The sequence below is a fragment of the Lineus longissimus genome, chromosome 11 (assembly GCF_910592395.1).
Source record: "Lineus longissimus chromosome 11, tnLinLong1.2, whole genome shotgun sequence".
Lineage (NCBI taxonomy): Eukaryota > Metazoa > Nemertea > Pilidiophora > Heteronemertea > Lineidae > Lineus > Lineus longissimus.
Window position 1 is genome coordinate 9,259,338 of NC_088318.1, and position 14,840 is coordinate 9,274,177.

Here is a 14,840-nt window from a genome sequence, read left to right on the forward strand (position 1 = left end):
CTAATCTCTACAGAGACAGGGGAAAGAAGGCGTTGGCGTGGAAAGAAATTGGGGCAGTTGTGGAGAGAGATGTTACAGAATACCAACGGAAGATACACAACCTCCGAAATCAGTACTCAGCTGAGATAAAGAAGATGGGGAAAAAAAGTCAGGGCAAGGCACTGATGAAAACTACGTGTCAAAATGGCCGTTCTTTCAAGTGCTCATGTTCATTAAGGGAGGAATGGCAGGAAGAAATTCAACAACTAATTTGGTAAGCGCTGCATTTTTATTTCATATTTTTTCATACATTGTGTTTGCTCTTGCTTATGAAACTGTCATCTTTTAGCATCATTACATCAATCCATACTGCCAAGGAACTTCTCCTTGTGGAGATAGGAAGTAATCCCGTAATTCATCTCTGATTGCTGTAGCAGTGAGCGCATGGTGATTTCCAGTTAATTGCTCAATGGGAAGCAGGTTATCTTTGGGCATACCCTCTTTTCGCCAAGAACCAGGTATGCGACGCGGAGCATACCTATGACGGGAGGCTTTCTTTGATATCATGAAGTTGCGTAATGCGCACGATGCCAACACTATTGTTTCCGTTTTTTCCGGCCCTACTGGTATTGGCTTTCGAAAGACTCGAAAAACGCTGGACAGCAGTCCGAAAGCATTTTCGACAATTCGTCTTGCCCTTGACAACCTGTAGTTGAAAATAAGCATCGCTCCCGGGATATTACGTAACGGGTACGGTTTCATTATGTTATCACGAAGTGGAAATGCATCATCAGCTACTATAACTTACGGTACCTTGCGGTTTCGTCCTGGGAGAACTTCCGGGGGCGGTAAATGAAGCGTTTTGTTCTCGAGACCCAAAGCCAATGAGCATTTCGCGAAAACTCCTCCGTCTGCGACCCTGCCATTACATCCAACATCAATGAACGAAAATTTGTATTTGCCATCCACCATTTCCATAAGCACTATACTGTGGAATCCTTTGTAATTGTAGAAGTATCTTCCGGATGACCGCGGAGCTTGCATCGTAACGTGCTTACCATCGAGTGCACCAATACATCTCGGGAAGTTCCACCTGTCCTCAAACTCACGTGCTAGGTTCAGCCATTGCTCAGAATCCGCAGGAAACTGGAAGGAATGGAATGAAATGTCTAGTTACTTCACTTATTGCGTAAAAATATATATTTTCAGAATCCAAAACAGAATGCTCCGGCTGAAGGGAATGAAGAGGCTATTCCAGAGGAAAACAATGATAACCAGATTGACGATGACCCTGACGAAATTCCCCCGCCACCCCCACATCCGGAAGTTAGTAAATCTGCCGAAAAACGGAAAACGAAAACTACTGAGGATGAAATTCTGCAAAAGGCCTGTGCTGTCATGTCACAAGAAACAGATGAATTTGACACGTTTGGTACGTTCGTAGCATTCGAATTGAGAGGATTGAAAAATGAATCGAAGAGGAGGAAACTGAAACGTAAGATTCAAAGGATGATTCTCGAAATGACAGAGGATTCAGATGATGACCAACAGAGCCAGATGACTGCACCTCCAAGCACGTCCCGAAGCTCAACGACCAGCATGATGCTTCAAGGATTCAACTATCAGCCGGGTGCAAGTTGCAGGGGTGAAAATATGCCATCGTTTGGCATGCAGTAGTTCAGCCTTCCATCGTGTTACTGCTGAAATTTGTATAGGACATTATTTGGACATCCAATATTTTTCAAAACATTTTGTAGGCCAGCAGTGTGTGCTGCTAACTTTAAACGCTTCAGTTAATTTTGATTTTTATGATTACCTTCAAGTTTTCATCATTAAGAACTTCGTGTATAGCTCTGCAAACCTCCGGTACGATTCGAGATATGGTTATTTCAGAAACGCGGTATAAGTACATCAAGCTACAGAATGAGTCCCCTGTAATGACAAAAAATCATTTTAGACTCTACTAGACAATCACATCTTGGAAAACAAGACAAATATATTGCACATGTTAAACATTCAGCGTATATCTGTTGGATAAACTTATTTGCAATATGAAATAAAACTTATTTTCTGTTTATTTTCAACGATTTCATCTTGTCTTTTCTTTAAAAGCCTTACCTGTTGCCAAAAAACGTATGGTGAGCGACAATCTTTCCCTCACCGGAATAGCCGGTCTCATTGGGGTGTCCTGCTTGTGGATAATGAGCCCAACCAGTATTGCCAACTCTTCGAAATCAGCTGCTGTCATGCGCAGGAAATTTCGAAGATGCTTCGGATCTTCAAGGAGTAATTCCTGCTGAAGAGCATGATAGGCCCCATAGGTTTCTCTTCTCATCAGCCACTTGTGAGCCCAGATCTTGTGTTTCCTCTTCGGTTTCCTCTTCGTTTGTAGAATAATGTACACTGCAGCCGCGGCTGCTACCTCCGCTCTCTTCGAAGGCACCTTTCCCAATAGGCCTAACTCGCACGTGGAGGGATCAATGACCGTCCGATGGCTGTTTTCTGACAGTTTTACTCTCACGTGGAAGAAGCTACGAAAACATTCTCTCGAGAGAAACTCGCGATAGCTAGAAATCACCTCTCCGATAGTAACTGTCAGTACGATTTTCTCGCACGTGGATGGATCAAATATATTTATGTCGACAGTCACTGAGAGAAAATGTCGACACTTTCTCCTACGTGGAATGTCGCCTTAAGTTTCCAGTAACAATAGACCCGTGCGATCTTTTGTGACAGGTGAAATTGTGGGGTACAAAGAGTTCGAACGACGAAGCACGAAGTACGAATATCCAGAGTGTCATAAATGTGTGTGAATTTGTGGCACAACAGTCGTAATTTGTCTTTTCTACCACCTCAACGTTGAACAGGATTCAGGAAAATCTTCGATGATCGTTAGTCCATTGTAAAAATACCTTTTAAACAGACATTCCTACTTCGATAATTGTCATTCAAATAGATTTAGGGACATGTCTAAAGAGACAGATGATTCAAGGGCAAGCAAAGCGCATATCATGTTATACACCAGGTAAACAACTCGTCTCTCATAAGTGATCGACTACACAGAGAAGAAAAGAAATAAAGCAGGTCTGTTACCTCAGTGATAATTCCATCCGTCTTGACGATCCTTTGCAGTTCAGCCCTGTCTTCGCTAACCCTGAACGACCTAGTCAAGAGAACCACTTCGTCATTCCTACACATCACCGCCTCTGTGTCCCCTACATTGGCAACGTTCAGAAGATATCTGTCCCCAGATGGGGTATAGTGTTTGGAGATGTGGATCAGGGTGGCAGAGGCGCCAAGCTTCTGTCCTGTGGCTTTAAGGGACCTACAGCGAAGAGAAATAGATGCAAGTCATATCGGGTGGGTTATAAAAACACCCCGAACTTTACAATGTGATATATAAAAAAGGATTAATCATAATTTCTTGAAACTACCCACAAGTGTGTTGAATGATGTTGTCTGATAGTGCTGAGAATATTAGTATGAATATTAGTACTGTATAATTTACAAAATATTTACAGGCATAAGACTGACCAAATATATGTTCAGTTCAGGAATAATGGCATTTCCTACATGATTTGATGAAATCAATAGCAAAAACATTACATTGTTAAACATTAAATTTCTAGGAATTCATTTGAAACTTGAAAATTATATTGCAAACAGGTGTTTCTGCAATTCATTTAGTATCACAAACAGACAAAAATTCAGGTTAAAGTTAATTCAACCCCGAATAAGCCAAAACAATGTTCATCTGATGCATAAGTATTTTTAAAGGTCTCCCCTGCTTGAAAATGCACTCAGATGTGACTTGCAAAGGGTCCAAGGGGAAGTGCTAATTAGTATTCACACTTAGGGTCACCCCCGGTGTTTGCATCAAACCTCGTTAACCCCATTGGACTGAGGCCTTTGATGTTTAATGGCCTATTTTAGGGAGTCCTGGTATTTTTCACAGGTTTTCTGGGAATCCGTCCTTTTGGAACAAGTGGGACAATGTCGGATAAATCAGGAAAAATTTTGAGAAACCGTTAATAAGTCGGAAAAACCTCCTACTAGTGTATAGGATCCCCAGACAATATCATAATTTCTCACCTTCAAAACGTACAAAATTGATACCCCTTTCCATTGCCGGAATATGAATAAGGTTGAGCTTGATGACGTTATCAAAACGGAAGCCAATCAACTGCTTGTAATGCTATTACTTCTCAGTTCATATGTGGTCCAAAGAAATTGACATGATATACAATATAATTTGCACCCCACAGAGTACCGGATTTTATGACTTTCCGAAATACGACTGTTCTTTTCATGACTATCATAGAAATAATTTTGCAGTTTTTAACTAGGAACTTCTACACATTGGAGACAATATCCATATAACCAACAGCATCCATATCATTAACTGTCACAACGTGCAGGAAACTGTAGTGCAGATTTTTCGAGATATATAGTGTTCGGTGTGTTCTTTTTCCCCGCCAGATAAAGTCGTTTATTTGAAAGTGCGTTTCAAGTTGGAGTTCAATCCGTCTTCGTGGATAACAACTGTTCAAAAAGCAGAATAATTGTATGCCCAACGCAAAAACATGTACATTGGTGATGGGTAGCTGCTTCCGAATGTTTCACGTAATCATGATACTTTTTGATGTAAAGTCCTTCTGAAAAATTTGCTTTGATAACAAATTCAGTGCATTTTTTCGTCACCTAATATTCAACGTTATTTCTTGTTTGCTGGACTGAATCGTAGTTGGCAAGGGACAAATGGTAGCAATCATACACTAACCTGTGTGCTGTGATCATGACGTATTTTAAATACTTCTGGCCAGTTTTAGGATGGAGAAGCTCATCATCAAGGATCTCGAGGAACCTTTTCTGGAGTAGTTTAGGGACTTCGTGGTTCATTCCTCCATCAAACATAGCAAACACTGCATCGTTGTGACCACCAAGACGGACTTTCTTTATAATGGCGATGTTTAATCTGGAACGACATTTCTAAAGTGTAATTCAAGTTCGATCCCACATTCACACATTTTCGAACATTCTCCGAGCAGACCACAGGATATTCTCTCTGCCAACACAGACTTCCATTTATACCGGCCATGAGGTCCTGGGTGTGTCAACAGATCAATGGTAACTTTTTTACTCTAATAGTCCCGAAGGGATTAATTTGACAAAGATACCCGTGTCATTCATTCGGTTATGGTATGAAAACAAATAAGGGGTTCCTAGGTTTCAGGTGATATCTTCACTTATTTTTGCGGCTTTGCATCACAGATTACCATCAACTTCAAACCCTGATGCCTAATATTTTTTGTGACGACATCGCGAAGATATCAAGCTCTGCCAGGATTTTTAAAAAACAGTTGTTTCATGCCATTTTAAAAATATCGTTTGAAAACTCAGGATCAGAGCTTTTTTATCACATCGTAGTTAAATGAATGACACTGAAGATTGATCAAATTAACCCCTTGTGTGTGCCAAACGTGAGCCGGACGTTTCGGGTGCTCAGGATAATACACTAGTAGGAGGTTTTTTCCGACTTAGCAACGGTTTCTCTAACTTTTTCCTGATTTATCTGACATTTCGACGACATTGTCCAAAAGGTCGGATTTCCAGAAAACTGGTGAAAAATACTGGGGTTTCCCAAAATAGGCCATTAAAGATCAAAGGCCTTAGTTGAATGGGGTAAATGAGGTATGATGCAAACACCCAAAGTAACCCCAAGTGTGAATACTAATTAACTCCTCTGCTTGGACCCTTTGCATGTCACACATGAGTGCATCTGTGTTGGCCCACTCCATGTTCAAACAGGAAGACTTTTAAAAAAATGGGTAAAACTTGATAAAGCGTGAGGAAACAATGCCTTATATGAAGTCTAGAGATGTTTGATTTCCTGAACTGTATAATTCACAAAATACTCTAAAACCTCCAATACAAGGAATGAGGCTCCGCCCCCAATCATTACAATGGAGGAGGTACTGAAACCTCAATATCAATTCTGAAGAAACGACACAATGGGTCTCTTATAATTATTAGAAGAAATGGGCCTACTATAGCCAGTGATGTTGATTTCGTTTCATTGTCAGTGTCAGCCAAGATCAGAGCGTGATTATAACACATGTGACTCCATTGAATCTAGGTAATAAAGGTACAGGAAAAAAAGGTACAGGAAAAAAGGTACGGAAATAAAGGTACAGGAAATAAAGGTACAGTAAATAAAAGTACCGGAAATAAAGGTAGCGGAAAAAAAGGTACTGGAAAAATAGGTACACAAAATGGCATAAATAGGTAAAAAAGGTACAAAATATTTTTTTTAAATATCATTTGAATTCTCTCTTTTTCTATTCATAACTTTAACTTTATTTGTTGCGTAGGCATTGCATAGGCCTTAGAAATAGGTATATCAAATTTCCAGTATACCGTTATGGTTTTCAATAGTGAAAACACGGCTATCAAGATCATGATGATTGTAAAGATTCTAGGACAATTCCCTCTGCAAAAGGGTTAACTGATAAATGTACCAATGTTCAAGTTAAATTGCAATTAATCCATGAACATTCATCATAGAGCTGGATCCAATTAACAATGTGCCTGGCCAATTAGGTCTTAACAGACAAATTACTAGATTTAAGACCAAACACAAGCTATTTAGGGAAATTGGCGAGAATCTTAATGCGAAATGCCAGGTAGGATGCCAGGTGCGCCTCCCTTTCCCAAGACCCTGGATCGGCCCCTAATAAGAATACGACTCGAGTATTTTAAAATTTAAAAGAACATGAATGTAGTTATTACCAAAAAAACATCAGCTCCGCTGTCGGGCAATTTCTTCAAAGAATTTTCCTCAAATTCATTCCGTAACCAAGTTATCCGCAATGTATTAAACTATTTATAAGGCACCACCTTAGTCACAGAAGAAGAAAATGGGCAAGAAAAGATTAAGACATAGGCCGAGTCTGAACCAGTTGAAGAGAATAATATTCTAAAAAAAAAATGTGTACCTTTTTTACCTATTTATGCCATTTTTGTACCTTTTTTTCCGGTACCTTTTTTCCGGAACTTTTATTTCCAGTACTTTTATTTCCTGTACTTTTATTTCCTGTACCTTTATTTCCGTACCTTTTTTTCCTGTACCTTTTTTACCGTATACCCACTCCATTGGCCCATGTCATTGATAAAAGAATGATACCTGACTTACTGGCCCATCCCCATTCACAACCATTGTAATGATTTGGGGCGGAGCCTCATTCCTTGTATTCGAGGTTTTTGAGTATTTACAATATTATTTACATGGACATTACAGAGTAATAACTACATGGATTTTCAGTGCAGGAAAAATGGCATTTCTTACATACATGATTTGATGAAATAAATAGCAAAACCATTAAAACATTAGATTTCTAGCCATCACTTTGAAACTGAAAAATTTAATTGCTAAAAGAAGCTGTTTTTGCAATTCGTCTAGTATTGCAAGTGGACAAAAATGCTAGTCAAAGTTAATTCAACACCAAATAAGCCCAAACATTGTTCATCTGATGCAGAACTGTATGTAAAAGTTTCCCCTGCCTGAACATGAAGTAGACCAACCCAGATGCACTCAGGTGTGACTTGCAAAAGGTCCAAGGAGAGGAACTAATTAGCATATTCATACTAAGGGTAACTCTGAGTGTTTGCATCACACCTCATTAACCCCTTTCAACGAAGGCCTTTGATCTTTAATGGTCTATTTTGGGAAGCCCTATAATTTTTCGTATTTTTTTTAAAATCCGACCTTTTGGACAAAGTCGGAGAAATGACAGATAAATCAGGTAAAAGTTAAAGAAACCGCTAACAAGTCGGAAAATGCCTCCTACTAGTGATAATCAATGTGTCGGTGGATCAGTCGTATAGCTCCTTCTTCACGGTACAGCCATTATTTTACCAAAAACATGATTGTCCTTGACGTATTAACCCTAAACTTTTGAATTACCTTTTTATTCACTAACCCTTCATATGGTAACATCCTCTTCATCCTCATGTCTCTTATGGCCGGAAAAGCAACGAGGCAGTGTTGACATGCTATTCTGATCTCATTTGAGACTTAATTTTCAGGAGCCCGCATTAGCTGGCTCGTATTCGAAAGACCAATCCACTGGTAACATAATGCTTACCAAATACTAATATCTAGACTACCTTGCTTGTGGTTTGGATCTTCAAAGGCCAAACGGCGCAGCTGGTTCGCTTCATCAGATTAAGAGTCTACTGATCCTCAATGGGTTCAATTGGTGAATTTTAAGAGTGTTCCTAGGCCAGTCCGAGAGTCCAGTAAACTCCTCAGGCAATATGCACGGAATTTAGAGGTAATTACCACTTTAAAAGTTTTATGCTTACTTGTTTCTACTTCCTGCTGACTCTGCCAGACCAACTTGCCAGGGTTGAGGGTTGATCTCTTCAAACTCTGACTCAAGGGATATGGGTCCTGGTAATGACCTGTTCTGGCCCGTGCTGTCTACCATGCAAACCTTCTTTTTATTCCTGTGAATAAAGTTTGAGGGTGTATGGTAGATTGAGAGTAAGAGACCAGGAGATGAAATTGTTTCTAGAGCCCTTGATCTCGATTCGGTTTATACGAGACAAGACCACCATTGATTTTTTAAGGCTTTTAGCAGTTAAATTGTCAATGTTTGACAGCGATGCATCAAATACTGCGTAGGGTTGTGAATCTGAAATTTTGATATGATATTTCGGACAGTCGGGCAAGTAAATGGTGAAAAATTGGTAGTTGACCACGGAAATTTTTTGATCATCGACAAATTAGACAGACATTGATATTTCCACTCTTTTCAGCCAACTGGCAAAAAAATCTCAAAACACGCCCCCTATTACCAAATTAGCAAAATTCGAAATTAATTTTTTCATCAAATAATTTCTTTATATCTGTAGACTTGCCACAGCAAATATGTTTTCAATACCTCTCCAAATATGTACTTGAGAGTTAAAAACATGCACTCGTCTAATTGATAGGCCTCTGCAACCTATGAATATTCATTAGTGGCCTTGTCTCATACGTTATCTTCCCTCAAGAGCGTCCATTGTTCCCGACCGAAGCGTGAGCCTCATTCCTCAAACCCAAATAATAGCAAAGATGCTGTTCCATAGATCAGCGGTTTATGCCTGTTTCGCCTATTCCTGTTTCGCCTATTCCTGTTTCGCCTACAAAATTCCTGTTTCGCCTATTCCTGTTTCGCCTATTCCTGTTTCGCCTTTTCCTGTTTCGCCTATTCCTGTTCCGCCTATTCCTGTTTGGCCTATTTCCTGTTTGGCCTATTTCCTGTTTCGCCTATTCTTGTTTCGCCTACTTCCTGTTTCGCCTACTTTCCAGTACCCCTATAATAAATCGACTCTTCCACGGGGAACCTTAGGGATGCATGTCCATTTTATGGGGAAAATGTGAGGGGACAATTGGATGATGTTAACGATGTCATGACAATTTGACTAATCAAATGCCATCAACTTTGTTAACAAACCATGCCATGGCCGTTTTGAAAGAGTCACCTTGAAAGCGGGGACAGTCCGGGACTTATTTGACCATAGGGCCATACTGACACACAGTAAAAACAGTCGTTTATTTTATAAAAACAGGAATTCATGAGTTTTTGATAAAAATACATGATACTGTACATTCTCATAATTATTTGATCAAAATCAGCTGTAAAACCCATGTCATAATATACTCGTAGGTACAGCACATATCAAGTCAAACAAGGTTGAAAATACATATCATGATATATGATTTCACGTGCAGCTTATGAGGATATCGTCATTCATCAGACCAATTATTGTCGCACCAAAGGGCATAGTACAATGACAAACAGAACAAAACTTAAGGATTATCATTCTAATTAGTGAATTCTTTAGGACAGAACATATCCGCGTACTATCAATATGAACTACACATAAATCTTGCTCTTCGACTACTGGAAACCTTTAATGCAAAATTTTAACAGTACCCTTTTAAAATGTCAGACAAGGTAACGGTAATTTTCCAAAGTTATTCCGAATAATACTGAAATAATTGACATGTCGCTAAAGCCATTATTTCAGACTTTATTCTTAATGATAGCCTTTAACACTATAGTAAGGGACGGTTAATATTCCTACGTCTGTGGGGAGGTTAGCAATACATTTGAATAGGCGAAACGGGAATAGGCGAAACAGGAATTAGGCGAAACAGGAAGTAGGCGAATCAGGAATAGGCGAATAAGGAATTAGGCGAATCAGGAATAGGCGAATAAGGAATTAGGCGAAACAGGAATAGGCGGAACAGGAATACACCAGATCAGCCGCCTTCCCTATTGCTTATCCAACAGAGGGCATCAGGGATTAACACCTCCTTTGAGTTGAGGATATTGGTCACTGCTGTTTTGTGTGATTATCACATATTCTAAAATACCTTGGTACCGTAAAGTCAACTTTTAAATGGAAAATGCATAAGCCTCGTTCTGAGAGCGGAGTGTTTTGGACACGCAACTAAGATGCTCTACCAAAGTTCCCTCGGGTTGCACTAAAATGTGGAAACCATGCACACGTCAAGTCAATGGAATTTCAGCTCACTTCAGAAGTTTGAGGCTCTCAAAACACTGCTTCAAACACAAATCAGTCAAGGAAACATCAATCACCCTAAGTTTTTTAATGAGCACTACACATATTTGCCGAGAAAAACGCTCCAAATAGCCCATTTGCGCGGATTTTAGCATCACTTGAGCGAGCCGATGCGGACTTCCTATGCGCGCTGTACAAAATGTACATGTCTCATTTTCTGTAACGTTGCCGTAACATAATGTAAACAACGGCGCTACCGGCGCTCCGGCCGGGCCGGCGATGGATGGAATTTGTCAAATTCGCACATATTCAAGTTATTTTCGTGGCCTATCTTTTTAAGTTTGAGGTATTTTAGAATAGAAATTGAACCCGAGGCGGAGGACCTTGGTTGAGTTACCAAGACACTCGAGGGTGGAGCTAAAATACAGTCCAAACCCGAGCCGACAGGCGAGGGTTTGGACGAAAACCATAGGTGTATAAACAAGCCTAATTTTAAACAATGCAGTCTGTGTCACACTAAGTAGAGATTAATTACCATTATTTATATTATGCTTAATATATATCATTGTTTAGTGTAGCTAGGACTGCTCTGACTGGAAGCATGGTCGATTTAAAAAAATAGTGGCTTTGATGAACAAAAGGTTTACAAAGATTGTAAAAGTTATTTTGTTCTCGGGACACATGAATATATGAGCAGTTTTTGCAGTGAAATGTCTCATCTTACAAAAAGAGGATTTGTAAGTACTCTCTTTGCATAAATCTACAAAATACATTGTATAATGTAAAAAAAGCTTCATTCTAAACATTGCTTTCTGTGTCACCCCAGGTAGAGATTAATTGCTAGTACATATATACTTTGCTTAATATATACTCTAGTCCCGGTCCTAAGACACCATATGATTCCGCCCACGTAGGTTGGTTGCTTCAGTATTCATCCAAAATAGTACGATTATTCTTCATGGTTCCTGATTGGAACACCTTACTCGGGACATGATCAATGGGCGGAGTTTTCAGGGTTTGAATTGGCGTGCCTCGCATGGATTAGCTCGGCCTGGTCGGCTTTATGAAACAAACATGAGCACTCGTATGAATAAACATTTACATTTTATTGAAAGGATCGTACTTCAAGCGAAAAACCTTTGCTCGAACAATCAACAAAGTGACCTATACAGGGTGTCCCAACACAGCTGCAACCCCTTTCCTGCTTAGTCGCCACCAAGGCCGAGTTCTTCTTCCAAGTCAATGAACTCAACATCATCGTCCGATTCTCCTTCATCCAATGGCAGTGGCCCCAAATCATTCTCCCTGTCATGAACGACTGCTTCGAAACCGTTCACGATAACTGCTGCATCGATAGCATCCCAAGCCTGGCTCACGATATTTAAAACCACAAGTAATGCAATTTCAGGACATTGTCCATCATTAGCTGTGTTTGCTACTTCCAGTTCTTCCATTGTTTCTTAGCATGTGACTTAAATGACTTCATTACGGCTACATCCAGTGGTTGAGCGATTGATGTACAACCGGCCGTAATAAAATCAATGATCCCACCCATTTCTGTCACTGCATTACCGAACATTTCAGTCATATGCACCCGATATCTATCCTCGAGTATGAGGAACTGCTCACAGTTTTCTGCCTCCACATAGGGATGAAACACTTGATCAAAACAATGTTCTATTGTCTCTTGGTTCATCCACCCTGTTTGGGATGAGGTCACCTTAACATTATGTGGCAAGTCGTTTACCAGAAGGCAATTTAACGGTCTCACGAAACCTCGTCTTGAAAATGTCACATGGGCAGGAATCTTTACCCCAACAGCATTGATGCCCAGTGTTATCATGCATCCAAGATTAGCGTTAGCACGGGAAGTTCTGATATCAACGGACTTGGCCCCTTTGGCTGAGCAGGTGTAGAGAGGACGACAGTCCAGAAGGAGGAACGTTTCATCCATGTTAAAAATGAAACGAAAATTCAGTGCAAACTGGTCAATTGTCCCCGTCACCGCATCCCGGAAAACTGCAACTCGCTGCAGTGCATCAACTGGAATAGTTTTGGTGTTTTTGTTGCATTTTCGCACCGTTATATCCTTCTTTTTCATAAACTCATAAACCATCCATTTGATGCATGAAAATCGTGGCAGATGGGTTTAGCGTCAAAATATCATTACGTCTTCCTTCAGGGAAATTATCCCACCAATTTTCGAATAACTGCATTGCTTGCTCTTGCATGTCCTGGACGCTTACTGGTAAGCGTTTGTTCCTTAAATCCGTTAACCATTCAAGAAGGTCGTTTCCAACATCAATCCACGTTCCGATGAGTTTCATTTTGACCTTTCGTGCCTTTCCGTAATTTTCTTCGGCTGCGAGTTCTAGCTGATTTCGGTCCCATTTCCTACCCGTTTCAAATGATATTCGGTAGTTATCGGCAAACTCTTTCTTGCTAGCGACATTACCATTTTGAAGGGCATTGTCAAGGTCTCGAAGGTAGGCAAGCTTTTCGTTCACGCTGTAACTTCGCTGTCGTTTTCTCAACGCTTGTGCAGCTTGAGCCTACATTCTGTCGAGTACAACTGACACTAACAGTTGGAGAAGACCATACAGGCCTTATACAGACAACAAGACGAAGATTATTACGACATTGCACCAAAACAGAGTCACTATAACCCCTATTTATTAGTAGCTTCTCCAACAGGCCTGATTAGACTAAGCACGTGCCCAAATATCGCGCTGCACCTGGTCTTATCAATTTTTGAGTTACATGTAATTCAAATTTTACGCAAAGAACACAGCGCAGAGAAAATTTCGCGAATGCACACAGTGCACCTTGCCAATTTTCAGAAAAGTTTAGGACGAGAAACGTGCTCACCTGCCCTAAACCTGGACAGCAGCGTTTCGTCAAAGGATTCCTTCCGATTGTTTTTCGCCATTGGCCGACTACAACATTTAACGGACGTAGGGTGGTTGCGAAAGCTCCCAATTTTCACCGTCAGATTTATTCGACTTCATGGTTTGTAAGGTTCCTAACTATCCAGGCCAAACTGACCAGACTCAATATCGGAAGAAGCGCGAAATGAACATGCCACTGACAACAACGTCGGCCAACACCAACTCGGTTATCAGACATTCCCTATAGGCCAGTTTGCACAAAGTAATATTCAACACCAATGCATAATAAAAAGTTGGGCCAAATTTAATTTTTCTCCTTTGTGAGATCTCTTACAACCAGGACGAGAGTATCCTTGTTTAGTGTAGCAAGGACTACTCTGATTGGAAGCATGGTTGATGTTTGAAAATAGTGACTTTGATGAACAGAAATTTTACAAAGATTATAAAAGTTATTTTGCTCTTTATAGGACGCTTTATGTTTGGGTCAATTTTGTTAGAACTTTGATAGACTGATTATTAGGTCTGTGACAACATGAATATATGAGCAGTTTTTGCAGTGAAATGTCTCATCTTAGAAAAAAGAGGATTTGTAAGCACTCTCTTTGTATTAATCTACAAAATATTGTGTTTCAGTATTGGTCGAAGTCTTCCCTAAATTTTGTTGAAACCACTGTCAGATTGATGACTTTGATTGCCTAAACAGGAATATATATCCTTATTTGCCTAGAGATCATCTATCTTTGAAGAAAAAATTGTTTTATATATACCCCACTTAGACAAAGAAACCTCAAAAACTAGTAAAATGTCACAAACGTTATTCTGAGGACGCTTTGTGTTTGGGCTAATTTTGTTCAAACTTTGACTGACTGATGATTGGGTTTATGTGAACATGAATATATGAGCAATTATAGTAGTGAAATGTCTCATTAAACAAAAAAAGATGATTTGTGGACACCCTCCTTGCGTATTTTACAAATGGAGAGCTGGAAAGTAAAGAGGACATTCCTCTTCCACGGACATTCCCCTTTCATGGAGTCCTGACAAAACTTCTCAAACCTACTCTACATTAAAGCGCAACCAACAGACATTGAAATAAAGTCAACATAGCAACACATAGTTGACATGTGGCCCTCTTTTCAAAAATCGATGACATTTAACTCTGGATTAGATTCATGAGGGTAAGCCTTCTCAGTAAAATCCACTATTCCAGAACATTTGAAATTCCATTTAAAGCATAAATACTGTAGATTTTACAAATGATTTTAAATACACATTTCCAACATTGTGCAATATATACTGCAGCAGAATATTATCGCGAATTTCGCGAGTAGGTCAGGCTCGGGAAAATATTCTGCCGCGAAAATCGCTTGCGTTTAGCTTGAAATCCATGTCATTGTT

At 39.9% G+C, this 14,840-nt stretch overlaps 1 protein-coding gene across 6 annotated transcripts in view; it reads right to left on the minus strand.

The window, feature by feature from the left end:
* The window catches only part of LOC135496244 (PH domain leucine-rich repeat protein phosphatase 1-like), a 111,437-nt gene that overhangs the window by 17,961 nt on the left and 78,636 nt on the right, over window positions 1-14,840 (minus strand). For 5 of the 6 annotated variants that reach the window (XM_064785441.1, XM_064785442.1, XM_064785440.1 and 2 more), the window contains exons 15-17: window positions 8,344-8,487; window positions 4,760-4,954; window positions 3,073-3,304 (exon numbers count right to left, since the gene is read on the minus strand). In XM_064785441.1, coding sequence (XP_064641511.1) covers window positions 3,073-3,304; window positions 4,760-4,954; window positions 8,344-8,487 — 571 coding nt within the window. Of the gene's footprint in view, window positions 1-1,879; window positions 1,912-3,072; window positions 3,305-4,759; window positions 4,955-8,343; window positions 8,488-14,840 lie in introns of those variants that run through there. The other variant, XM_064785443.1, reaches the window with a different exon arrangement.